The sequence below is a fragment of the Melozone crissalis genome, unplaced genomic scaffold (assembly GCF_028551555.1).
Source record: "Melozone crissalis strain CALT ecotype California unplaced genomic scaffold, PUWL_Pcris_2 ptg000060l_1, whole genome shotgun sequence".
NCBI lineage: Eukaryota > Metazoa > Chordata > Aves > Passeriformes > Passerellidae > Melozone > Melozone crissalis.
Window position 1 is genome coordinate 955610 of NW_026535838.1, and position 26581 is coordinate 982190.

Here is a 26581-nt window from a genome sequence, read left to right on the forward strand (position 1 = left end):
TTATAATTTATATTATATTATATTATATTATATTATATTATATTATATTATATTATTACATTGCATTGCATTGCATTGCATTACATACTAAGACTATACTAAAAGAGAAAAGAGACATCAGAGAGCCATCAAAAGAAAATAACAGAATAACCATAAAATCTTTTAATCTCCTTAATAATAAAATCTGACTGCTCACAGCATCAACACAGGTGGCTGTCATTGGTCATCAAGTAAAAACAATTTCACGTGCTAAGTAAACAATTCTCCAGATCACATTCTAGGGCAGCAAAACATGGAGAAACTGAAGCTTCCCAGCTTCTCAAGAGAAAAGATCCCGGCAAAAACATTTTTCATAAAATATGTTGTCTTGGTTTGGAAAGGCAGGAGTCTGCTAAGGAAGGCAGGAGCCTCCCCTGAAATGGAGAATGTAAACCCTCCCCACCCCTCCCAATTGCTATAAATTTTAAATTAAGGGGGCTCTCAGGCAAAAATATGGGAGCAGGAAAGCAGTGTTCTTTAATAGGAAAGAAAGAAAAAAAAAGGATAAAATGAACAATGCAGTTCACTAGAACAAGACTGACGGAGTCAGAACCCAACCTGACACCCTGTGGGTCAGGGTGTTGGTGGCAGTCCCATTGGAAATGTGGCTGAGCCCTCCTGCAGTGTCAGGGGTGGTTCTGTTGGAGCAGGGGGATCTGCAGAGAAGGATGTGTTCTTCCTCTGAAGATCCAGTGGGAGGAGAGACAGCTGCTGCTCCTCTGGGGAATCCCGTGGAGAAAGCCGTGCTGGTGTCTCAAAAACCTCTGGATTATATCTGGGTAGCAATGCTTGGCTCCTCCCTCTGGATTGTATCTGGGCAGCAATGCTTGGCTCCTCCCTCTGGATTATATCTGGGTAGCAATGCTTGGCTCCTCCCTCTGGATTGTATCTGGGCAGCAATGCTTGGCTCCTCCCCCTGGATTATATCTGGGTAGCAATGCTTGGCTCCTCCCTCTGGATTATATCTGGGTAGCAATGCTTGGCTCCTCCCTCTGGATTGTATCTGGGTAGCAATGCTTGGCTCCTCCCCCTGGATTATATCTGGGCAGCAATGCTTGGCTCCTCCCCCTGGGCGGAGCATCTCACAACGGGATGTTATAGTTCTTATCAGCCATGCAGTGACATTCAATAGTCTGTTATCAGCAATGTCCCCTCCTGAGGGAGGTGTGAATGTGGTCACTCAAAGAGAGAGATAAGGCAAACTGCCCACTTGGCAAAGGTGATCTGCCATACAGATGGTAATTGAAAACATCTTGCATTGCAATCTGGAACATATGTCTGCGCCAACCACCCATTACCCAAACCACGCCACATTAGAATAACACCCAGAAGCGCTCAGGACACTCAGGGAGCGGTTCCAGGCCGGGCTGACCGTGTCTGTGCTCCTTGCAGAGAGGAATGGCTGGCACCTTCTGCCGTCTGCTGGCGGGGCGCGCGGCGCCCGCGCTGTTCGCCGCCGCGGGCACGGGCGTGCTGGCCACGGGCTACCTGCTGGGCCAGCACAACTCCGTCAGCGCCGCCGTGCAGGAGAAGAGGAAGCTCTTCCCCCCCAGGTAAGCAGCACAGGTGGGCAGGGATGGGGTGCCACCACAGCCCCCCAGCCCCGGGTGTGGGATGCAGAGCTGACAGCGCCTCTGAAATAAACACGGGCAGGAGATTTTTCTCCTTGTTAATGACTTTATTTAAAGCAGTCAGCTCGGGTGGGGAGAACCACGCTCACGCCACCACTGCTCCCAGGAGGGACTCCTCCTGACCAGGGGGCAAAGCTGCACTCTTCTTCCTCCCAGCTTTGTCCCATGGTCTGTGAGCAGAGTTGGAGGTTCCATCCTCATGAAAGCATAGGAATAACACCTTGTTCTTCTAGTTTGGCCTTCAGGGTCCTGCCTCTAGCCAAGGTCCTCGTGGTTAGGGGCAGAAAAGGTCTCAGCGTCTCTGCAGGCTCTGGGCGTTGTTCATCACGTCCAGACATCACTTTGATTCATCAATTTTGTCTAGGCCCGCTGTTTTAGGGGTTTTTGGCTAGGTTTGGTGAGGGGCCTCTCCCGCTGCATGCTGGATCTGGTGTCATTTGCATGTTGACTCAATGCCCTTCCCCTCCATCTGTTTTGTGGAGAAAAGAAAAAGTACTCCACAACTTTGTGAAAGTTGTAAAGCCGGTATGTTTATTACAGCGCTGGACACGTGGGAATTGTTCCCCTAAAATGACACATGTACCTCTGGGAACTTCAGGTCCCTTTTTATCCTCCTCTCAAATACATCTGCATACAGTTTCACAATAGGTTCTTACATACTCATTTTTATGGGTTTTGTGTGACTTGTACCACTAGTTCCTTTTTGTCAGAAAGAATTCCGAGGTCGGGTTGACTTGCCCTTACAGCAGTCCCTGTCTTTATCATCTTCTGTCTCCTCCCCTTTATCTCTGTCCTTCACTGAGCTTAGGCCTTGAAGTCTGGCTAACTAACTACGATTTCTAACCACAGACTCAATTCAAAAATGTACATTTCACCAAAATTAAAATGGATTTCTATCCTGGAAAATTTTCACTTTGCCTCACACCGTCTGGGTGCCATCTCCTAGGAAGCAGCAGGGTGTCACTTGACAAAAGGCGTAATTCTTAACCAGGTATCATCAACAACAGGTAGTTAAGGAAAACGACCAGTGATTACAATAACAAACAGGTAGAACTCCACCCTGGCAGCAACCTGCCCAACCTGTGAACTCTGCAACCTTTTAAAAAAAATAGGCAGCTTTTTGTACTTATAACAACCTCCAGGTCCAGGCAGCTCCAGCCTGCCCGGGATGTGAGGATGCCTTGGAGTGGCTGCCTAGAACAGAGGCAAGATCAAGATAATAAAGTGGGTATTTATTAAAGGCCTTCAAAAGGAACACTTTGGGCCGTCAGAAGCCTCCCAGAGGCTGCACCCAAAACGGATTTTAAAAAATGGTCACAAATTTTTCACACAATTATTCGTTTGGTCCATTTGCATTTATGGGGTTAATCCTCCAATTACATCTTCAGGTAATGAAGTCATTTACCCCCCAACTCATTTTTGCTTATACTTTCAGGGCCTGAGGCTTCAGGCCCAGAGGAATTGTTTTGTCTGATTAAAATGTGAAGACACTAATTCACACTCTATATGGAGCTCAGAGTTATACCCTAAAGCAGCACAGGATTTGAAAAATATTAAAGCTACAATCCTAAGGCATCACTGAGATAATATCAGCTCTCAAAAAATGCCCCCAAACTAACCAAAACCAACACTGCTGAATGACAACAAGCTTAATATATGCCTCAAGTTTAGTACTATATCATTACATTTAACTCACCACCAACCAACAGCTTTGCAGGTCCAGCTATTGGATCTGCTGATTGTATCGACCCTACTACAGGAAAATGTGAAAATATTTTCTCCATGCAAGCAGTAATAATGCCTTGTGTTACTGCTGTACTGGAAATACTCCTAATTCTGTTACAAACTGACTGGCTGATGGTTAGAAATTAATTACAGGCCTTTTTCTCCATAGATTGACTATGCCAAAGGTAATGTGGATCACGCTCTGACAGACTTATTTTGTTATTTAAGTAATTTATACAATCCTAGCTAAAATATATTCTTAGAGAAGCACCACAGCTGTACATAAAGCAAATCACTGCCAGTACAAGGTAGCTGGGGACTGACAGTTGAAAAATCCCTTGCTGAAGCCTAACATCTTTATTTTCCCTGGCTTCATTCACCCTGCAGCTTTCTGGAAATAATAATGCCAAATTAAACCAAACCCTGATATTTCAGAAGAGGCATTTCCCAGCTGGCAGGTCACACTCTGATCTCCACAAGGCTGTGAGAGCACCTGGGGCTGTGAACTACAGAGCACCTCTTCATCTGAACTTAAATCTCTGTCTGACTGAACAAATCAGTGCTGGGGCTCTTTCCTGCCTGGCTGAGATGTGCCATGGGGCTCGGTGCCCTCTCTTTGTGCCCCATTTCCCTGATGGCCCCACAGCACAAAGCACAGAACAATGCAGGGTACGCTCAGCACCCGCACCTTCCTTCCCTCCTGAAACCCAATGCAGCAAGCAGACCAAGGATAATCACACTTTTAGCTTCACAAAGTGCCCAGGGTGATGTCACAATCTGTCCTTACAAATGGGATTTGTGATGGTTGTTTCATTGATCTCAGAGTGCAAAAACCGACACTGCACAGGGGTTTGCAGTGATAGTCAAAATCAAATGCACCTTTATTGAATGACCACAGCAAACGCGTTAAAGGGAATGGGGGGGAAAGGGAAAAAGTAGGGAAAAGAGAGGGAGGAAGAGAAAGGAAGGCATATAGCTACGAAATGTAGAACAAAGTCCTTCGAAGTCCAGTCAATGAAGTTTGTCCAGTCATGTCAGGGGGGATCTCAAAGACACTGCTCAAGCCTTTATAGGCTCTTTATAGTCAGCAGTAGGTGAGAACCATTGTCTTCTTGGTCCAATGGCCACACCTGCAGGCAAACGTCTGGCTTTGGTCACGTTGGCTCCCCCACACACCTCACCAGGTGAGGGGTTTCAGTCCCAGTCTTTGGGAGCAGGGGGAGCTTCTCCATTCAGGGGTTTCATGTCTCAGTCCTTGAGAGAGAGGCTTCTCCCATCTCAGTCTGTCTGTCACGGTGGTTGTAAAACACATGAAGGGTCTTATGTGGGGAGCACCAAAAGTTACCCCAGAAAAGTCCAACCAGGACAAAAGGTAGGGAAATTCCAGGCTATTGTTGCCAAAAGCAGGTGCAGGGGAAGAAGGGCAAGGTGCCCCTTCTCCTTTCACTGGGTTCAGTGTTGCATACAGCAAACACACCTGCAAACAGTAGCTTGGCAGGCCAGAAGCTCTGCTCAGGCCTCAGGATCTTGGTGAGCAACCATCTCCAGCAAAGCCAGGATTCCCACCAGGGCCTTTGTGGTGCTCCCAGTTTCTGTCCTTTCACAGATCATGAGGCAGATGAGAGAAACTTCAGACAGAAGTTTCTCTGTGTGACTGTCCAGGGCACACAGTAATGCCTTGGTATTGGAAAAATACCAATATAGCTGGATGGGATGTGCCTTGGCTTGTCTGGCCCTTGCTGCTTGACCAAACATGGCAGCTGTGGTGTTTCACCCCACAGACACCTTTGGCTGGTGGGTGTGTGGTGTTTCACCCCACAGACACCTTTGGCTGGTGGGTGTGTGGTGTTTCACCCCACAGACACCTTTGGCTGTGCAATGTGTGGTGTTTCACCCCACAGACACCTTTGGCTGGCTGGGTGTGAGGTGTTTCACCCCACAGACACCTTTGGCCTGGTCTGTGTGTGGTGTTTCACCCCACAGACACCTTTGGCTGGCTGGGTGTGTGGTGTTTCACCCCACAGACACCTTTGGCTGGTGGGTGTGAGGTGTTTCACCCCACAGACACCTTTGGCTGGTGGGTGTGTGGTGTTTCACCCCACAGACACCTTTGGCCTGGTCTGTGTGTGGTGTTTCACCCCACAGACACCTTTGGCTGGCTGGATGCTGCAGCTGAGCACGTGGAGACAAGTCCAGGCTTGAGGAGCTCAGGTTTCCCTTGGTGGAGAAGCTTTGAGGCGATGGTGAAGGAAAGGAGCCGGTTCTGAGGGAGGGTTTGGATCCAGAGCTTTATTCTGGCCCACAGGCCTCTGAATGCAGCACCAGCTCCAACAGAACTCCCTGGGCCCGTGGTTGCTGCTCCTTTAACCCCGGGGAGAGGGGCAGGGAAGGGGCAGGGAGCCACCAAGCGGGGACAGGAGGGGAGGGACAAAGGGCCAAAGGACACCTGGATGGCCCAATGTCCTCCAGGGGTGGAGGGCATCTTTGGAATTCAACGCCCTTCTGGAATGCCAGGAGTGACAGACAGTGCTGGGAGGGGAAAGGAGAGGCTGACACACCTGGGGAAGGAATCTTCATGGAGAAACCTGGGGTGTGTGAGGCAAACCATGGCATCACCCTGCCCTGTGCTCTGTCCCTGCAGCGCTGACTACCCCGACCTGCGCAAGCACAACAACTGCATGGCCGAGTGCCTGACCCCGGCCATCTACTCCCGCCTCAGGGACAAGATGACCCCCAACGGGTACACTCTGGACCAGTGCATCCAGACCGGGGTGGACAACCCTGGCCACCCCTTCATCAAGACCGTGGGCATGGTGGCTGGGGACGAGGAGTCCTATGAGGTGAGAGGATTCCGCAGGACTGGCCGGGCCTGTGCTCATGGTGTTGTTCCCATCACAGATTCCCTGGATGGAGCATGTTCCTAAGACAAGTTGTGTCCCTGAGGGTACACTGGGGGCAGGCTTGTTTTCCCTATTTCTCCCGACTTTTCCACATTAGGAAAAGCAGGAACATGTGGTATTACCACAGGTGCCCCCTCTGCTGTAGCTGAAGGTAATAAAATGTACCTGCTTGGCAGCAGCTGCTACCTGCCTCCAGCAGCTCTCCTCCTTCCTGAAACTAAACCAAATTTATGGGAAAACTGTCCAACTCTGAGGCACACCAAATGAACCTAATGTGGAAATCACATTGTGAAGCAGCAGAGGCAGAAGCAAGCAGAAATGTCTTCTGGGCAGTGCCATGCATCACTTTGGATACGAGGAATACTGAAGACAAACAGCATCAGGGCGGACAGGTCATTGAGCTCTGCAATGAGAAGTGGAAAACAAAAGAAAGATCTCATTGTTACTGACCCTATGGTCTGCTTCCTTGCTGCCTGTTCCTCTGCAGCCTCGCCCGTGTCCTGTGAGGGGGCCTGGGACATTTGCCCCTCCAGACTCGCTGGGTTTGGGGTGCCTGTGCAGATGTGCCACTGCCGCTCCCCTGCAGGGGCTCTGCTGGGGCGCACCTGAGCCCAGGGGCTCAAACCACAACTGCCCCCACAGCAGGGAAGACTCAGGGCACTCCTGCATGGCTTAGAGCCAAGAGCCAAGAGGCTGGGGGGCTCTGGGTGCGTGTTCTGGCTGGAAATGCACCCCAAACCCCAGCCTGGCTGCTGGGTCCCTGTCTGTGGTGACTGCAGACAGGAACCTCTGCCTGCCTGCAGCTGCTCTGAGGATGTTTCTCTGATGCTGCAGACTCTCTCTATATTCTCTTGCCTCCTCAGGTGTTTGCTGAGATTTTTGATCCTGTCATTAAAGCCAGGCACAACGGCTATGATCCACGGACAATGAGGCATCACACGGACCTGGATGCATCCAAGGTAGGACTGAAATAAATCAACGAGACAGGAAAGGCTCTGAGTTGCTTATTCCAGTGATGGTGCTGTGTGCAACAGTACTTTCATTTTTTCTTGATCCAGCCGTGGAGACCCAGTTTTAAGTTTAGGGAAATTGGGATGCCAGTCGTGGCCCTGTCAGCTGCATCCCTTGTTCTCAGCAGGGAACTCCTTTGTTCGACCTCTTCACACTCCAGCTTGTCTGCATGACATGCTGCGTGTCAGGTCAATATATTTTCTTTCTTCTCGTGTCTCCATCCTGCTCTTTCACATCCTCTGATAAGGGTTTGGTACGTCCTCCTTAAATTTAACATGGTATTCCCTAATTGTCCTCCAGTGCTCTGGTTTGTGTCACAGCTTTATATATAATATAATATATATAATATCACTTGGACAGGTTGGTCAGCGGATGGTCTTACACTGCTTTTAGTTACACAAAAGCCTTTTTTACATCTGATGTTTTGCTAAGGTCTATAACACAGTGTTGGAATGCCAGGCTCTTTCTTGCACCAAGGTCAGGGTGAATAATACTCAGGAAATGTTTTTGCAGTCTCACTCTGAAGTTTACTATCCTTATCTATTACAAACTCACAAGATGTGAGCTCTCCCTAAAACGTCCAGAAAGTGCCCCAAAATGGTGTCTGTTCAAGGCTACTTAAGTCCCAATTACATAATAACAATAATAATAATAATAATAATAATAATAATAATAATAATAATTGAAAATTAGCCAATAAACAGTTGACATCCATATTATTTATGCTTCTAACCCAGCTGTGATCACTCAAAACAATGCAGATATCTTTCACCCTGTTAGAGAAAACCACCCAGATTCGTGAAGAGGAAGGACGAAGAAGGTAAAAAAAGATAGCTAGTCCACACCCAAAATTCTCCGACTTGGCTCCCATATACTAAAAACCCCAAATCTAAGTTTTTTTCACCCTATGAGATTACACATTTCTAACCAAATACACACCTGTGCTATTAATCAATTTTGGAAGCCTTTGCACAGCCTCAGGTCAAATGCAGTGCTCCTTTGTGGGTCTGTGCCTTTCAGCACAGAAAATTTAAAATTCTCAGCATCCAGGGTTCCAACAACACAGAACATTCCTCACACTATTATTTCCATAAGCAATACATAGATATTGTTATAGATGCATATTATATGATTGGCTCTTCACAGATATTAAAATGAATACTATATGTGTTATGTTGGAAAGTTATGCTGTATTAATCTCTTTTAAGTACTGCTGTATTACTCTCTTTTTAGTAGTGTGGTAAATATACTTATAAGACTATAGCATAATATTAAAATAGAAACTATGTGATGTTTGTAACTAGCTCAAGGAATGGAAAAGATAACCAAGAAATTCTTTGCATTATCCTAACTGGTAGAGATAACAAAACCAGACACCAAGATCCCAAGAAAAGAATTATTGCCTCCTTATTGGGAAAGCTCAGACTTCGAGGAATCAAGAAGGTTGATTTACAAGATGGGGTGAAGCTGAAATTAAGCAGAAATACCCTGTTTTGAAAGGACTGTTTGAATCATGTATGAGATACATGAATATGCAAAAGGCTATAGCTTTTAAGGGGTAATCCTTTGTTTGCAAGGTGTGCTCTGTGACAGAGTACCAGGCACCCAGACATCCGTAATTCTTTACTTTTTATTGTCTTTCATTGTCCTAATTTTTATTACTATTTTCATTACTGCTTTCATTACTATTAAACTTCTAAAATTTTAACACAAGTGAATTTAGTTTTTCCCAGATATTGTATTCATTACACTACTATTTCCACGAGCCACACAGTGCACACTTAAGCTGATAGATTATATTTTTCACACTAACATGCAGATAGAAAAAGTTATAATTGATACTATCTCTAAAGAGTTATAATCACTAACAACATGCATAAGCCAATGTTATGAATGAGGACCCTATATGTCTAATTTAATAAACCACAAAATTAAAATTTAGCAGCAATTTTGATTGAGCAGCAATCTTATATAAAACGATATAATCAAATATAATCAAGCAGATAGACACAAAAAGAAATTGGGCAGTGGTTTGGATAAAACATAAGCAAAACTGATTGATCAGGGTATGGGGGAGAGTTTTTCTCACTCTGCCTCATGTACAAAAGGCAAAAGGATCCAAACACAACTTATGTACTGTATGCTAATATATATTCATCAATATTCTCCTGTAAATCTCCTCCTATTTTTGGTTCTTGAAATCTGTGTCACCATACTGCACAGCACATGCTCCAGTTGTTGCTAAGGGGCCTTTTGGCTCTTCTGATGAAGGCTTCTCCTCATCATGACTGTCCTTTGAACAACCCCTCAGGCTGCAGATGTGCCCCAAGTCTTGTGTCATAGAAGCCAGCATTATATTCCAAAAATAAGCCTTATTATTTCATAGATACCTGGAATCATCCCAATTTTGTCCATTTCAAGGCCGACTAATTATCCCGAGGCCTATTCGGTTTGGGATGTTACTTATCTCATACTACACCCTGCCTCCTATTTTCCCATGAACATCTGAAAACATATGTTTCATGGCACTAATTACATCTCCTGTTTCTCTATTACTTTTTTATTGTACTTGCCAGGAATGATGCATCTGACTCCATGTTCTCAGAAGGCTAATTTATTATTTTAAGATACTATATAATATTAAAGAATACCGAACTATACTATACTAAAGAATACAGAAAGGATACTTACAGAATGCTAAAAAAATAATAATGAAAACTTGTGACTCTCTCCAGAGTCCCGACACAGCTTGGCCCTGACTGGCCAAAGAGTGAAAACAGCTCACAGCAGAATCCAATGGAACAATCACCTGTGGGTAAACAATCTCCAAACACATTCCAAAGCACCAAAACACAGGAGAAGCAAATGAGATAATATTGTTTTCTTTTTCTCTGAGGCTTCTCAGCTTCCCAAGAGAAAAATCCTGGGTGGAGGGTGTCACTGTAGGACATGAAATAACACAACACACACACACTGCTGTTCTCAAGGCAAAAAAGGGAAGTTTAATTCTGACTCCAACATTCACAGATTTCCAAAAGTGACAGTGGATTGGAGGATGACAGTGCTACTCCTCCAGTGACGCTGGACAAACCAACAGTCCATCAGATTTCTCCTTCTCCATAAAAGAATGCAAAACAGCATGTTATTTACATAAAGTGCGCAAGAAAGTTCATTACAAGAATGTAAACATCAAAAGGCTTAGAAAAATCAGGGTGACAGAAGGGATTTTTTCAGAAAATGCGAATGCCACACTTTTAAACAAATATTTTCTAAAATATATAACCGATATAGTTACAACGGTGAGCAAGAATCACACTAGTTTATCATACACATAAACTACTATTGGGTCGTTTTCCACTGCAGATTTATTACACACATGTTATATTTGCCTAAATATCCCATCATCCAAAAAACCAAAAAAGGTAGCAGCAATTTTAATTGAATAGCTTAGAATATCTAAAATCGGATAGACTTGAAATATTGACAATATAATTTGGTTAAAATAAGGGATAATTTGGTTCCAATAATAGTGCATAAGGAAAAAAATAACCGCACAGGGTATGGAGTGCAGGGTCCTTGGACACCTGCCACCTCACATACGAGCTTGTCAAGCAAAAATTCCCCCTTTTGTGCCATGTGTCAATGCCATCTCCTCCCATTTTTGATTCATCGCACTTCTACCTCCGCCCTCATCACCACCTTTACTGCGCATGCTCCACCACTGGTTTTGGTGGTCGCACCACTCTTTGGGGGTCGTCACTGATAAAGGCCTCTCCTCTTCCTCGATGTCCTTTAATTCACCCTTGGCTTACACATGTGCATCAAGCTATTATAATGTAAGCCAAAGCTAATATAATATAAGATAATATTATATTTAAGCATCAAAGCAATAAATCTCACATAACATTTTATAAATGTTATAAATAAATCTCTCAACATTTTCCTGGGACCCAACTAGATTTTCCTTTCTTTCCGTTAATTTTTAGTAACTGTTATCCCTTGCTTTTTCCTGCCTTGAACGTCGCAGGAAAAGGGGTGTGTGTGGGGGGGGGGTGTATGTGTGTGGAACGCCCTCCTCTCCCTTTCTTTCTTGGCATTACACCTTTTAACTGTTTTATTATTTCCAAATATTAATTACTGTATCAACATTGATGACTGTTTCAATTTTGTCAGCACTAAGTTTTTCACAGAAAGAGTGGTAAAACACTGGAATCATCTACCTAGGGAGGTGGTGGAGTCGCCATCCCTCGATGTGTTTAAGGGAAGACTGGATATGGCACTTGATCTAGTTGAAGTGTTAGAACATGGGTTGGACTCGATGATCTTAAATGTCTCTTCCAACCTAAAAATTCTGTGATTCTGCGATTCTGTGATACCTATTTACCACGTAACTGATACAGCCACAACAATTAGTGCAAATCACACTGGTTTATCGCGCACGTAAACGCGAAAGCCAATACCGTCGGGTCGTTTTCCGCCGCAGACTTATCACACGCATAAATCCAAAGGCCAATACCACTGTTGTGGTTGTTTTCCCCCCCCAGATCACGCACGGGCAGTTTGACGAGCGCTACGTGCTGTCGTCGCGGGTGCGCACGGGGCGCAGCATCCGCGGGCTGAGCCTGCCGCCCGCGTGCAGCCGCGCCGAGCGCCGCGAGGTGGAGAACGTGGTGGTCACCGCGCTCTCCGGCCTGCGCGGCGACCTGGCCGGCAAGTACTACAGCCTCACCAGCATGACCGAGCGCGAGCAGCAGCAGCTCATCGATGTAAGTCCACCGGCGTAGGATTGATGGGGGTAGCACGGTCAGGATGGAAGGAGATGAGAGATCTCTGAGGCCAGGTCAGGGATTTGGGGTTTATTGCAAAGGGCCTGGGTGCAGGGCCCTGCTGGGAGCTGCCAAACACAGCTCAGAGCACGCCTGAGAGAAAAGAGGGGCAGAGAGGATGACAGGGTGAGAGAGTAAAAGTGTAAGAGAGTAAAAGGGGTAAGAGCGTAAAAGGCAAGAGCTAAGAGACAAGAGGTTAAGAGACAAGAGGTAAGAGTAAGAGTAAGAGTAAGAATGCAAGGTTCCCATTACAATACCATAAATTATCTTCTGTGCTGAATATTCTGATTCTCACTAACCAGTCTAGTACAACATGCAAAACCTACAAGCATTTCCATACAGCCTATAAGAATCATTACATTACCATCCTGTGTTACATTTCAAACCCTACAAACTCCTCTTTGGGCCCCTTCTGCCAAGCTGTAGGGTCTTCTCTGACCCTTGGGCCTGTCTGCAAGCAGAGGGTGTTGTTCCATCAATAGGGGATCACCTTCAGCCAGCCATGTCATTGTTTTCCCTTTGTTCAGTAACTGAGGCACCTCAAAGCTTGCTTTCATTTCCGTCTCTCTTATAGTTTCTATATTCCCAAAATCTTTTGCCCGACAATCATATTTGTAAGGCTTTCCTGTTCCATCTTCCCCAACACGCCAGCAGCGCCTGCGTAGGCTCCGGTTTAGTTCAATCTCTGCTTTGCCCGCGGGCGCACACTGCCCGGCGGGATAACGGCATCATTAACCTGTCCCTAACGGGCTGTCAAGGTTTGTAATTTAGCAAGCCACCCAGGGTCTGTATTTCTGTTAAGTACACCACTGTGCGGGTCTGAGGCGTGGGTTTATATGCCAGAGAGTGAGGCCTGTGTCAAATCAAATCCACGTGGCTGCTGCCACCTCTGTGGGCAAGTAAAGAGGTAAATTCAGGACCTTTCCTTGGTTGTCTCCTTGAGCAAACTGTGATGCTTTCTGTATTAATGATTCTGACTAAAAGTATTGCACTGGGATAGGTTTTACATGGGATCTCTACTCCATTCTGTGGCGGTGGGGGTCTTTGCTTGTGATTTCTCTACATCAAAATGATGCTAATTCTAATTTGCCAAAACTTGGTGGTAATTTCATAAGCAAACACTACACAAATTCTAATTTTCCAAAAGTAGACCTTTTCCCAGCCCTGTCATTGTGGTCAGGGAACTGAAGGACCAGGCCCACAACAAGAGTTTTCATTGTCACACAGATGGAAAGACAAGGATTTCACCATGGATTTTGTCACAGCATGTGATGTGTCAAACAAAGCTTGAATGTGCATTTTAAGTGTCCAAAGGAGTGGCTGTACCCTCTTAGCTATACTCATGGCACATTATTCCATAACATCAACCAAAGGGGAACCGATGAAGTAACATGACTATTTATAACCCTGGAACCAGGTGTCTGGATTAACCAGGAGTTAAGAATTTATGTAAGGTCAGTATTGAATGTCCGTGGTGATACGTTTATTAACAAGATGTTGATGACCTGTTGCAGGTTTTATTTTCAGCAGGAGACAGCTCTTCAGGATGTAGAGGTTGAAACAGGAATGTGGAAAATATAATTCCTTCATGGTTTAAGGCTAAATCCTGTGGGAAGTGGAATAGGCTTCCCTGAAACAGCACTTTATCTCGTTTTCTTTTGTTTCGTGATTGATAACACAAATTTGTAGAGATCAGACACTGATGTTGTGGCCTGAGATTCATTCCTCACCACACAGCAGTGCTCACCCCTCCAGCAGCTCAGACCTGGCCCCTCTGTGGGATCAGGCTTCCTGCCAGCCTCCAAAGGCTCCATCTCAGCCCTGCAAGAGCAGGGTTTATTTCAGTGAGATAAATCAGGGCTACTTGAACGGCACTCGGCACAGAAGGCATTTGGCGTTTTACAGATTCGAGCCATGTGCTCATGAGGAAAAGTAACATCTCTTTTCTTGCAAAAAAAGGGGGGTTTGTGTTTCAAGGAAAGTGTCAAGTGGAGCAAGCTGAGGAAGGGAATTTGGTGTCCCTCTGAAGAACAGAGAGAACTCTACACCTTTTCTTCCTGCACGGTTGGGGTTCTGCACGTATCGTGTCCATTGCAAACAATTCAAAGATGAAAACCTAAGTGAAATGAGGAAAATAATTATTTCATTCTTCATTAAGGGAAAGATTAACTAAAGCACATCAATGTGTCTACCACGTCATATGCCTTCTGGATAGATTGGTCACTATTTCTAGTTAAGCTCTAAGTTTAAAAAAAAAAGGAATAAAATCAACAACACTGCCAGCAAAAAGCCCTCGATATTTGATATGGCAGTGTTGAAGGAATTAAGAAATACTAGTTTTTTTTGGCACACACATGAAAATCAATATAAAATACGTATTTTCTTGGGGGGGGGGGGGGTGGGGTGGGGTGTGGAACCCGAAGCAAATTGTTTAAAAAATTCTAAACTATTAGGCATGGGGCAAGCTGGTGGCACAGCATGTGCTACATTTATTAAGTCACAAACAGCATCTCTGTTAAGGAATATAACAAGCCTATGATTCCAAAGGCTTGAGATTAGCATTGATTCAATTCCTACCTTGAGTTCATGCTCAGAATAAATATCTAAATCTCCATGCTGGAGAAATATCTTTTCAGAACTAGCTCTTGTTATTGTCTGGTTTTTGTTGTTTTCTTTTTCCCAATTTCTCTAAGAACTCGTTGACTTCTCCTATGCTGAAATGTGTCTGAATGCAGAGGAGATCTCTGGAGCCAGGTCCTCCAGAGCATCCTTTGCTGTGTCCATGTGGATTTAGACCCCAGCACCCACCCCTCCCTACATTTGAAAAATGGTTTTGGCAAAACACATCAGCCAGCATCTGTGAGAGTTAAGAAAATCTCCTGGGTAAAGAGATTTTAATTTCCAGCAAAGGTTCCCAGGCTGCGCTGTGCGATTTGCTTGCGCTTCCACTGCCCTCACGAGAATGCACTGGACAGGGTTGCGGTGCTTCCTGGATAAACTGGAGCTGTGTTCTGTTTTCTCTGTCTCTCTGCCTCCCTGTGGCCCTGTCCCGTGCCCAGGATCACTTTCTCTTTGACAAGCCCGTGTCCCCGCTGCTGACATGTGCTGGCATGGCCCGTGACTGGCCGGACGCCAGGGGCATCTGGTAGGTGCTGTGACCTGCAGGCTCCCGTCTCCTGCCCCAGGATTGTCTTACAAACCTCCTTGCTGGTCCTAACCCTGCACGAACCCGGGCCCCGCGCTCACAGCATGCCCAGCTTGCTTCAAAAAGAGAAATGTTTGAATTCCCAGGGCTGAAAGCGCCCCTTTCCTTCCAAATGAGCTGGATGAGAAGGAGACAGGGAAGTTGGATCTCCTGCTCTGTTCTAGGTCTGTTTCTACTGCCCCAACACACTTGATTTTGGGCCCAAATACAATATCTGCTGTGGAGATGAAGGGGTAGCAGCTCTGAGAGCCCAAACCAACAGCAGAGGATGGGGCAGCTGTGCAGTGCATCCATCCTGCTGCACTGCAGGCATTGCCAGATGCTTCAACCCTGGAAAAACGGGCAAAAAGCATTCTGAGGAATCACCTAGTGTGACACCTGATCACCCCCAAACCCAGCGACCTGCTGGAAAACTGTGAGGATTTTTTAATTTCAACAAGCTTCCTATGAGATCAACAAGCTGCAGGTTCTTTGGTCCCAATGGAAGTTTGAGGAAAAGGATAAAGCTTGAGGCATCCATTCATTGTCTCTACAAACAGAAGTACCAGCAGCATAATTGCTATCCAGGGATTTCCTGAATAAAACAGACCTGGGTTTTGGCTTCTTTTACATGTGACATACCAGGGAGAATGGAAGGGAAAAAATCAGTGCGATTGGAAAGTTCTTCAGTAAGCCGCATCTTGAAAACCTGCCTTTCTCTTGCAAAAAAAAAATTGCTGTCAAAAAGCGTGTACATTGTGGAAATAATTTTGCTTTTGACGATCCTGTCCTTGTCATGGGCTGCAGACCATTTCCACCAACAGCACTGCCAGCAACGGCACAGTTTGAGTGCATGGTCCTGACAGCAATGGGGACGCTCGCTGAACTGAAAGGGGAGGGGAGCTAGGCCAAGCTCAGACTACTTATAAAACCCTCCCTCAGCATTTGAGCACGACTGAGGAGGAGGTGGCTGGACCTGGCCTGGCCCCAGTGTCAGGACGCAGGATGCGTACCCTGCTCAGCATTGCCCTGGCCAGATCCAACTGCAAGAAGGAAAAGGAGACGTGGCAAAAGACCAGCTGAAAGTCAGGCTCTCAGTGATCCTGAGCTTTCACTTTAATGTGCCTCAAACCTGGTGGTGTTTCACTGCTGGCACAAATGAGTCTGATCCCATCCATCACCCTCTACGTGCTGTAGGAAGGTGTCAGGAGCCAGGGATCCCTCTGTCTGTCCCGAGCAGCCCAGACCCTGCCAGGGGGCTCAGAGACCCTGGCACTCAGAGAGCCCAAAATGCCCCTGTGTGGGTTTGATTGTGACCCATGGAGCAAGTTACCAACCTCAGATGAAGATCTGCAAGCCATGACAAATTAAGTAGAATGACAGTGAATTTATCCCAGGGTGAAAAAGTAGATTTTGGGTTTTTTTAGAATGGGGGTTCAGGAGGCAAGATGGAGGGATCTGGGCATGTCCAGCCTTTCTCCTTCTTCTTCTTGGCCTCCATCTTCTGGGTGATGTTGGCACTTTTGGATTGCTTTAGAGTAGAAGCTCAGTGTCTAACACAGGTGATGGGTATTGGGAAGTAACTGTAAGTATTGCACACGCAGTTTTTAGTACAAAAAGATAACACTGCCCTGGGGCAGGCAAAGCACCTTAGATTGTCTTGCTGAGTGGACCTGGGCAGGGCAGAAAAAAGAATTTTATAGACAAGGAACAACAAACAACCTTGAGACCGAGAAATGAAGAGCTCTGATTCCTTCCTCAAGTGCCAGGCTGGGAAAAGAGACTTTCTAACATTTCTTGGGGTCACTCTCCCTGGCTAGAGAGCCCAACAGGAAGGCAGGAGTAGGAGAGTGGCCAAGCAGAGGAAAGGCCAGGAGAAGTGAGCCAGCACCTGACAGCCAGCCCTGACTGCCTGTTTGAGGCAGGAGTGGGTGCTCAGTGGTTCTGTCCTTTCTGGCTGAGCAGAAAGGACAGAATGAAGGCACATGAAGCATCCCAGACACATCCCTTGAGGGATGCAGACACCCAGTGCTCCCAGGGACACTCAGGCTTGAGGCAGGGGAGAACAAAATTAAATTAAATTAAAAATTAACTAAGTGCACATTACTCGGCTGCCAACAGCATGCATGTGTTTGGGTTTTCTGGGAGGGGGCAGAGCTTGGCTTCTCCCCTGGCTGCATCCCCAGCTGTGCTCCCGAGGGAGGGCCACAGCAGCATGATGTGACACAAAGCCCTCCCCACGCTGTGCCCAGGAGGCCCTGCAATGCCACAGGGATGCATGAGGGATCCCGTGGTGGAACCAGCCCCCATCCCTCACAGCAGCTCCATTATGGCACTTTAACATCTCTGCTGCTTGGGAAGACTGTGATAAAACTAAGGATGCTGACAGTTATTTCTCAGGGCTTGCCTTTTTAAAGATATTAATTTTTTTTTTTCCTCCCCTCTTGACTAGGCACAACAATGAGAAGACATTTCTCATCTGGATTAATGAAGAGGACCACACCAGGGTGATCTCCATGGAGAAGGGTGGCAACATGAAGCGTGTCTTTGAAAGATTCTGCCGTGGATTAAAAGAGGTAGTGTCTCAATGAGCTCATCATTCCTGCTTGTTCACTGCTGTCACCCCTGCTCACTGTGGTTCCCACTGAGCTGACATCTCCAGGGGCAATGAAATGAAGAAATGAAGTCACATCAGTCCACGCAACACCCCACATCAATGCAGCTGAAGCAGGAAACATGGACAGATTAATAGCTGAGTTGTAGGGGGAAATAAATAAATATCCTGTAGTCGCAGACCCCCAGCTGGGTAAAAATTAGCATTGACTCCATGATGCTCAGAAGGCTGATCAATCTTTTATTATTCCACAATTATTAAGAAACTCCTTGCCTTTACAGACAGTCATGATACAACAGGTGGACCCAATTGATCCTGGAATCCAAACACCATCACCATTGTCCAATTAGGAAACCACCCTTTGGTAAACAAATCTCCATAACACATTCCACATGTGCACAAGAACAGGTGCAGCAAGTGAAGATAAGAATTGTTTCTCATTATTTCCTCTTATCTTCTCACAGCCTTCCCAAAGACAATGCCTGGGAAAGTTGTGACAGAGAGCTGGTGCCACAATATTTTTTCTTTTCTTTTCTTTTCTTTTCTTTTCTTTTCTTTTCTTTTCTTTTCTTTTCTTTTCTTTTCTTTTCTTTTCTTTTCTTTTCTTTTCTTTTCTTTTCTTTTCTTTTCTTTTCCTTTCCTTTCTTTTCTTTTCTTTTCTTTTCCTTTTCTTCTTCTGTGGGAAATCATAAATGAAGCACTTTGTTTGGGTCATTTGATTTGCTTGATTGAAGACTTTATTTGGCCCATCGTCCTGGTTCTTATTTCTGAGGCTGGGAGCACAGTGGAAGCTGCTGAGGTTGTGCACAGGACTGAGGGTTTAGCACCCACTATTTTGGGGAGATATGGGGGTTTGTGATTAAAATACTGAGAACTGATAGTCAGGGCTCCTGGGTATTATTTTGGTGTGGCTAATCACAATGATAAGAAAGGCTTCCTGGGACAGGGTATGGGTTAAAACAGTTTTGCCCAGACCTAGGTATGACTCAGGTTGGGTCTGGGCTCAGTACAGCCCTCTCACCTGCTCTGGCGCCAAAAAAAAGTTGATTTACCAGAGAAATAGGTACTACTGTGCCCCACAGGCAATATCAAGGAACCCTGGAATGGTTTGGGTCAGAGTTAGGGTTTGCAGTGGGTTTTGGGGCACAGAAAAGCAAAGCCATCTGAGCTATGCTCTGCTGGCACCAAGGTGGTTACTGAGAGTTTCCAGGGGGGGTTTCCAGGCACACCTGTGAGACCAGCACCGCACAGGTGGTGAGAGCCCCCAGGTGCCGTCCCCAGGTTTGCCCCTCGTGCCAGCCTGTGGACATGGGCATGGAAAGTGGTGGGGCAGCTCTAGGGAGCTGTGCCCTCAGCAGGGGTCTGGGGCAGAAAATCAGGTCTGGTTTCCCACCATCCATTGTGTGACCCTCACAAAACATAGACATTATGCTGGGAGAGTAATTTATTCTGTATCCTCCTGCAGACCTGAAGTGTTCAGCTGTATTCATGGGAGTCCTGTGAGCATGAGCTGATTTATGCATCCAGTTCTCCTCAGGGGGAGAGGAGAACTGACCTGGAATTGTATTGGGTTTGCACAAGCACAGGGGGGTGAACAGAATACCAGGTTACTCAAATGGCAGTAGATCCTTGTGATGTTCCTGCTGGTAATTATTTCACTCTCCTGTCAATTCTGGTCAGAGACCTACTAATTAGAAGTCTTACCTACAGGCTGTGTTGTCTCCTTACAATGGAAGTATGGCACTTAAGAGGCCAAATGTTCTCTTCAAGGAGTCATGACATCAGCTAGAAAACAACACAAAGCCCATGTTCAGGTCCCTCTGTTTGCTTCATAGTGTTTGAGTCCTTTGGGCACCTGTGTTGCAAACCTGGTTCAAAACTACTGAGTTATAAACAAATGGCAAAAGCCACAACTCTTAACTGAAATCCTACCTGGCTCCATGGGCCGAGGCTTTACCAAAACACCACAACAGGGAGTTCTCTGGTGAAGTGGCCAAGAGCCTGCAAGGTAATTTCTTGGATTATACTTTTTTCTGACCCAGAGATGGGGCAACTGAGAGGTGTTTTAAAAACTCGTATTCCATTTTCAGTCTCATTTGAACAGTGAGGCAGTACAGATGTTATAATTCACTCCATCACAATCAGAAGTTAACTATTTGTTAATTGCAGTACACTGTAAGAGTTTCTTGGCCTGTCAGCTTTAGCCACACTGTGCTGTAGATGCCTTAAAGCCAATTATCTAAAATTACCCCTTGTGGGTCCCACTACAGTGCATCTTTCACAGTTCTGTTTCTCCAAAGTATCCAGCCTTATTTACAAGGCCACCTTTTGAAACTTTTTTCTAGCTCCATTTCTTTCTCAGCAATGTCTGTCCATTCCATGGCATTTCTAAGTCAAGATTTCTTGTCTCAAGGTCTGTACACTGTGTGAGCCTTCTGCCAGGCCCTGAGAACTCTACAAATCCATTTCCCACATCAGTAGTCATGAGAAGGCAGTGAATAAATCCTTCTGGTTACCTGAGGAGTGCCAACATTTGTACCACACCTAGACCAGACTGCACCCAGCCGCAAACTCCTGCCACTGCGCTGGCACCTGGCAATCAGGCACTTGTAAACCTGCCCCTTTGTGTTTTGTTTCTGTGCCCGCCCAGGTGGAAAGGCTGATCAAGGAGCGCGGCTGGGAGTTCATGTGGAACGAGCGCCTGGGCTACGTGCTGACCTGTCCCTCCAACCTGGGCACGGGGCTGCGGGCAGGGGTCCACGTCAAGCTGCCCAGGCTCAGCAAGGTACACGGCACTGAAACGGGGCAAGGGGACACAAATGTGGCATGGTTTAAACGTGACATGGGCCAGCTCTCCTGGGGTGTAAGGGAGCAGAGGAGAAATGGCAGCTTACATTAAAAGGACATGTGTAACAAGGTGTGGGGATAGGGCACGGCTGAAGGAGCGTGCTGTAATGCTGCGAATTGCTGTATTTGTTGTGGAAATCAATCTGCCTAGCGGGAAGGCACAAAGAGGGGCTGTACCCCAAGGAGTGAGAGAACTCTCCCCCTCTGCCTGTCCTTGTGGCAGCGCTGTGAGGGTCACAGCACCGCGGTGACTCTGCTCATACACACAGTGGGAGGCACACTGGAAACTCAAGGCTGTTTCTCCTGGCAGGACCCCAGGTTCTCCAAAATCCTGGAGAACCTGCGGCTGCAGAAGCGCGGCACAGGCGGGGTGGACACAGCAGCTGTGGCTGACATCTACGACATCTCCAACCTGGACCGCCTCGGGCGCTCGGAGGTAAGCTGCTCCTCATGGGCTCTCCTTCTGTTTGGAGTTTCCTCCCTGCTTTTGAGCTGAGATCTGTGCTGACACTGGCCCGTGTCCCTCTGCTGAGCTCACTGGATCCATGGCTGTGACCGTGTTCACAGGGGTCTGAGGGTGAGGGGAGAGACGAGGATCTGACTCCATGTTTCAGATGGCTTGATTTATTTTTTTATGATAGATATTACATTAGAACTATACTAAAAGAATAGAAGAAAGGATTTCATCAGAAGGCTGGCTAAGAATAGAAAAAGAAGGAATGATAACAAAGGCTTGTGGCTTGGACAAAGAGTCCAAGCCAGCTGACTGTGATTGGCCTTTAATTAGAAACAACCACATGAGACCAATCCCAGATGCACCTGTTGCATTCCACAGCAGCAGATAATCACTGTTTACATTTTGTTCCTGAGGCCTCTCAGCTTCTCAGGAGGAAAAATCCTAAGGAAAGGATTTTCCATAAAAGATGTCTGTCACACCATGACAGTTTTTACTCCTTGTGAATCTGGTCCAGTGGAAATGCTCACTGAAAGGAGAACTGTTAACGTGCATGAAGTGCTTGGTAAATGCTCCTGTCCTGGCAGTGAAGAAACCAACCCTGAGCAAGCTGCACAAATATGACCATGTGCTGAGGATCCCCATGAGGGTATGCAGGTGCTGGAAGGAAGCAGGCACGGAGTCCTAACCCACCCAGGGACTCAGGCCCTAAAGCAAGACTTGGTGAAGGCTGTTGTGTTCCTTTCACTGCTGAGTCACACACTTCCTCCAGGGTTACACAGCAGCACAAGGCTTACATCCACAGTGACTGAGGAGCTGGGGCTGTTCTCACATGTCCTCTGAGAGCTGTGTTGTCTTAGTGTGAAAAGCCAGGTGTTTGCTAGGAAAGGCAGGAGCCTCCCCTGAAACGGAAAATGCAATCCCCCTCCCTCTGAACTATTGTACTTTTGAAATTAAGGGGTTTTCAGGCAAGGATATGGGAATAGGAATAACAGTTCTGCACTAGGAACATTAACAATACAAATGCAATAGTACAAAAAGAAAACAACCCACAGCCAGAGTGATCACAGTCCCTGCCCCCTGAGTGCCAGGGCGGTGTCCCAGCCCCATCCCATGGGGGCTCAGCCCTCCTGCAGTGCCAGCTGTGGCTCTGCTGCAGCAGGGATCCTGCACAAGGGGGGAGTTTTCCTCTGCAGCTCCAGGGCTGCTGCAGATGGGCCTGGGCTCCCTCTGGCCATGCGGGGCAGCAGAAAGCCGCTCCTCTGGCAGTGCAGGGGGCAGAGGCTGCTGGGGCGTCCCAAAGCTCAGATTGGATCCAGGTAGGAATGCTTGGCTCCTCCCCTGGGCGGGGCATCTCCCCATGGGATGCTGGGATTGGATCAGCCCTGCAGGGACACTCCCTGGCCATGGACAGGAGGTGATTAATAATGAATGGGCCATGGACAGGAGGTGATTAATAATGAATGGGCCATGGACAGCAGAGAGCTCCTGGAGGGAGGATTGGCTGTGGGAGAGATAAAGAACAACTGCCCCACCTGGGTTTAACAGATGGTGGTAGAATACACACTTCTGCTTACATCTTGCATTGCAACATAAAACATGTGTTTAAACCAGAGATTGAAATCCATTAATGATAAAAAACAGGATTACACAGCATGATGAATTGAGTCCTGCTGACAGACAGCCTAAGCCTACACATTTTTGCTTACATGAAGAGTTCCACTGAAGTCAGTGATGCCTCCTACGGCAACGATCCAAAGGATTAAGGCAACAGATAAGACACAAGCCCTACCTTGGAGACTCTGAAATCTAAATAAGACAAGACATACCCAAGGGGATAAGAAAAGTTTTATTATAGGATAAATTTTTTCAGTACATAATTAAATAAATGCCATTACGTGGTAAATGTGTTTGCAGAACTGAATTATGCTCCCAAAGGTGCAAGATAAAACTGTTTGTATTCCTGCTCTGTTTCAGTTACTGGTCAATGCAAACTTAATATGAAATTGGTTTTCTCATGGAGGCTGCAAATTCAGACCTCTGAATTCCCAACACAGCTAGTCAGTAAAAGACAATAAAATGAACTGCTAAGCCACTGAAATGCTTTATAGTAAAAACAAATCCCTTGAAAATCGGCAACTGCCACAATAAAGAGACAATGGGATTTAGTCTTCACACTTGGTTTCAACGAGCCAGTTATTAAATTTGCTAATGAACCACTTCATGGAGATTAAGAAATACCAGATTTATCTTGCTGCCTCACAGTGCCACAGGGTCTATGGTCCTTAAGTGTTACCTGTCTGCTGGGGACAGGGCCCCTGTTCAAACAGGTTATGAAGATACCACCACTCCCTGCCATGCAGAATTTTGAATTTTGGTGCTGCTCTGGGCCTGGAGTGAATCCCACCCCTGGCAGTGTCACTCTGATGGTTGGAGTGGCTGTCTAGAACAGGGGCTAGACAAGATTAAGGGAATAAAAGCAGGTATTTATTAGAGGCCTTCCATGGGTACAGTCCGGGCTGCCAAAAGCCTCCAATGGACTACACCCAAGGTGGTTGATGGTCACGAGTTTTTCATAAAGGTACAAGTTTGGTCCACTTGCATTTCAGGGGTTAATCCTCCAATTACAGCTTCAGGTAATGAAGTAATTCTCTCCAGGTGTGCCCCTCTTAATTCACTGTTGTTTTCATTTGAGACAATAAGGTGTCCTTGAGTTTCAGGCCTAGAGAGGAATTGTTTTGTCTGAATAAAATGGGAAAACAGTAGGGAAAACACGGTGTGGAGTTTAGAATTACACACTAAAGCAGTACAGGGTCTAAAAAATATAAAACCTGGATCCCAAGGCATTAAGTGAGGAGCGCTGGGTGCAGGAAGATTCCTGAGCTGCGTGCTGAGCCTGGCAGGATGGGCAGGCTGCTCTCCCCAGGGCAAGGACACAGCCGGGCCTTGTGAGCCCCCTCAGGCACTGCCGATGTCCCTGCCCTCCTGCCAGTCCCAGACACATCAGGGACGCCCACCCTGAGCCCCCAGCAGCATTCGGGGCTGCTGTGAACCAGGACAAGCCTCCTTTGTGCTCTCCTTGCACCAGCATCCCCCACAATTCACTTCCACGTCTCTGTGCTCACACATCCCGCAAGCACGGGGTGTTTGGGGCTTGGGAGCTGGGAGACACAGCAAGGACTTCAGTGCTTCATCAGGCACTGCCTGGCAGGGCTCAACACTCACAGCACAGCTGCTCTGTGCCCTCGGCCCCTCGTGCAGCGTGGGGAACACTCTGGGCCGGGCCGCTCTGCTCAGCAACACCCTGCACCCTCTCAGGGCTCATGGTTGAAACAGGTCCCTCAGCTCCTGCCTGATCACCTTGTATAGGGACTTCTGCCTGGCTGGTTTGCTCCTCTGGGAGCACAGTTTGGTGGAAATAGCTTCATGGACCTAACTGAAAGTTTCTGCTGCTCAGGGCAAGCAGGAGAAGGGAAGTACTGTGGCTTTGCACGGTGTGTACTCCCTGAGCCACAGGAGATGTGAAGCCTGTGACCCTCCTCACTTTCAGCTTTGTCTGCTGTGGTGACAGCACAGGCCAACTTCCCCCTCTGCTATTAACAGATGAGTTAAACCCTCCGCTACTACAACTCTCCTCTTGCTGTTGTAGGTGGAGCTGGTCCAGATTGTCATCGACGGGGTCAATTACCTGGTTGACTGCGAGAAGAAGCTGGAAAGAGGCCAAGACATCAAGGTGCCACCCCCCCTGCCTCAGTTTGGCAGGAGATGAAGCTGCTGGTGATGGCCGCAGCTGAGGCCAAATGTGGCTGCCTTTGTGCTGGAAAGGCACCCCTGTACATCTCTGTATAAATGCATTGTGTAATAAAACACTGCCTGACACCTCAGGTCTCCTCCATGCCTGCCTGCACTGGCACAAAGTGCTCTGGGTGCAGCTCTGTTGGGGTGCACCCACACAACCACCTTGGGATGCTTTTTTGGGGGATTGCTTCCCTTTCTTGGCTGGTGGTAAGAAAAGTACCACTCCAGCTGTGCAAGAAGCACAAATCTCTAATTCTATGCAGCACTTGTGGACGTATTTACAATGCCATCTTGCCCGTTTCTGCCCCGTGCCCTTGGGCTGCAGCAACCTGGCCCCAAACCCAGCAGGCAAATCAGTTTGCTGATATTGTGCATCTCACCTAAGCCTGCCCAGCTCCAGTGCCCCCTGCAGCTCTCAGCTCCAGAGGTGGCAGGGTCTGGCTCAGCTGCCGCTCCCCAGAGCCCCTGAGGATGTGCTGCCACTCCAAGGGACATCTCCATGCTCACCATGGTCCACGTGCTCAGCAGCACAGGGGGAAGGAAAAAACCAGCAAGCGCTGACAATCCCAATGATTGCTGCTTTTTTGCATACGGAAACTCAGTGTTTCACAGCCAGAACACCGGTTCCCAGGCAGGTCCCTGGGTGAGTCATATCTGCAGAGCTGTGGCTGGATAGCTGGCCCATAACTGGCTGCAGACTTTTAAAAGTCACAATTGGAAGCTAATTGAGAGCTGGATGGTGAATTAGCTGCTCTTGAAAATCAGCAGCAGGGTGTGCTGGCTCAGAAGGAGAGCTGCAGAGTGTAGAGCTTCCATGTGATTACTGTCGCTTCCTCGTCTATGCTGGGCGCATTCCCTGGCATTTTGCTGCTGGCTTTCCAAATGCTGGTTAATAACGGTAATTCTGGGGGAGGGAATCAGACTATTGCTGATTCTACATAGAAGGCAAATAAGCAAAGCTGGAAAGGCTCCACTGTTAGCCCTCCAAAAACTCTCAGGTCAACACAAAACCCAGCTGTGGGCCAAGTGTCCTCAGATTTTAGCCTGCATTTTGCTTTTCTCCTGCTGATGGGCAGCAGCACAACGTCCAGTGGGCTGCCCCTTGCTAACAGCAATCCTGAGGGGCTGCTGTGGGGCTGGTGGCTCTCTCAGTGCCCTTAACAGCCTGGAGGATGAGGTGCATCACTCACCAGCCAGTCCCCTGATGGAACTATGGGGTGGTTTGCAGGGCTCCCAGGACCACGGAGGAGAGGAGAATCTTGGCTCCATGTTTCAGAAGGCTGGTTTATTATGTTATGATATATATTATATTAAAAGAAAATGATATATTAGAACTATACTAAAAGAATGGAAGAAAGGATTTCATCAGAAGGAAAGAAAGGAGAAAGAGAAGGAGAAGGAGAAGGAGAAGGCACTGCTCCAACTGTGGCATTCTTTGTTGTTGGCTTCCAAGCATGTCCCTCACAACCAAAACACTCCTCCTCCTCACACGGCTTATTTTGCAAAGGCTTGTTGTCACCCACATTTTCCTCTTCTGTGACCTTTCTCTCTC

General features: G+C 47.0%; 1 protein-coding gene across 1 annotated transcript; it reads left to right on the forward strand.

Annotated features, from left to right (window-relative positions):
• Window positions 1-1437: 1437 nt before the first annotated feature.
• CKMT2 (creatine kinase, mitochondrial 2) lies at window positions 1438-25000 on the forward strand. The gene is made up of 9 exons (XM_054287629.1): window positions 1438-1592; window positions 6037-6235; window positions 7159-7254; window positions 11851-12072; window positions 15192-15277; window positions 17769-17892; window positions 20581-20715; window positions 21088-21213; window positions 24881-25000. The coding sequence occupies exons 1-9, from the start codon at window positions 1438-1440 to the stop codon at window positions 24998-25000; spliced, it is 1263 nt and encodes a 420-aa protein (XP_054143604.1).
• The last annotated feature ends 1581 nt before the right edge of the window (window positions 25001-26581 follow it).

What these genes read in the sequence shown, in the direction of transcription:
- CKMT2 (XM_054287629.1), top strand. Translation starts at nt 1,438, where the DNA reads ATGGCTGGCACCTTCTGCCGTCTGCTGGCGGGGCGCGCGGCGCCCGCG. An exon ending in AGCAGCAGCAGCTCATCGAT is followed by an intron (nt 12,073 to 15,191) that starts GTAAGTCCACCG and finishes TCCCGTGCCCAG; the next exon opens with GATCACTTTCTCTTTGACAA. An exon ending in TCTGCCGTGGATTAAAAGAG is followed by an intron (nt 17,893 to 20,580) that starts GTAGTGTCTCAA and finishes GTGCCCGCCCAG; the next exon opens with GTGGAAAGGCTGATCAAGGA.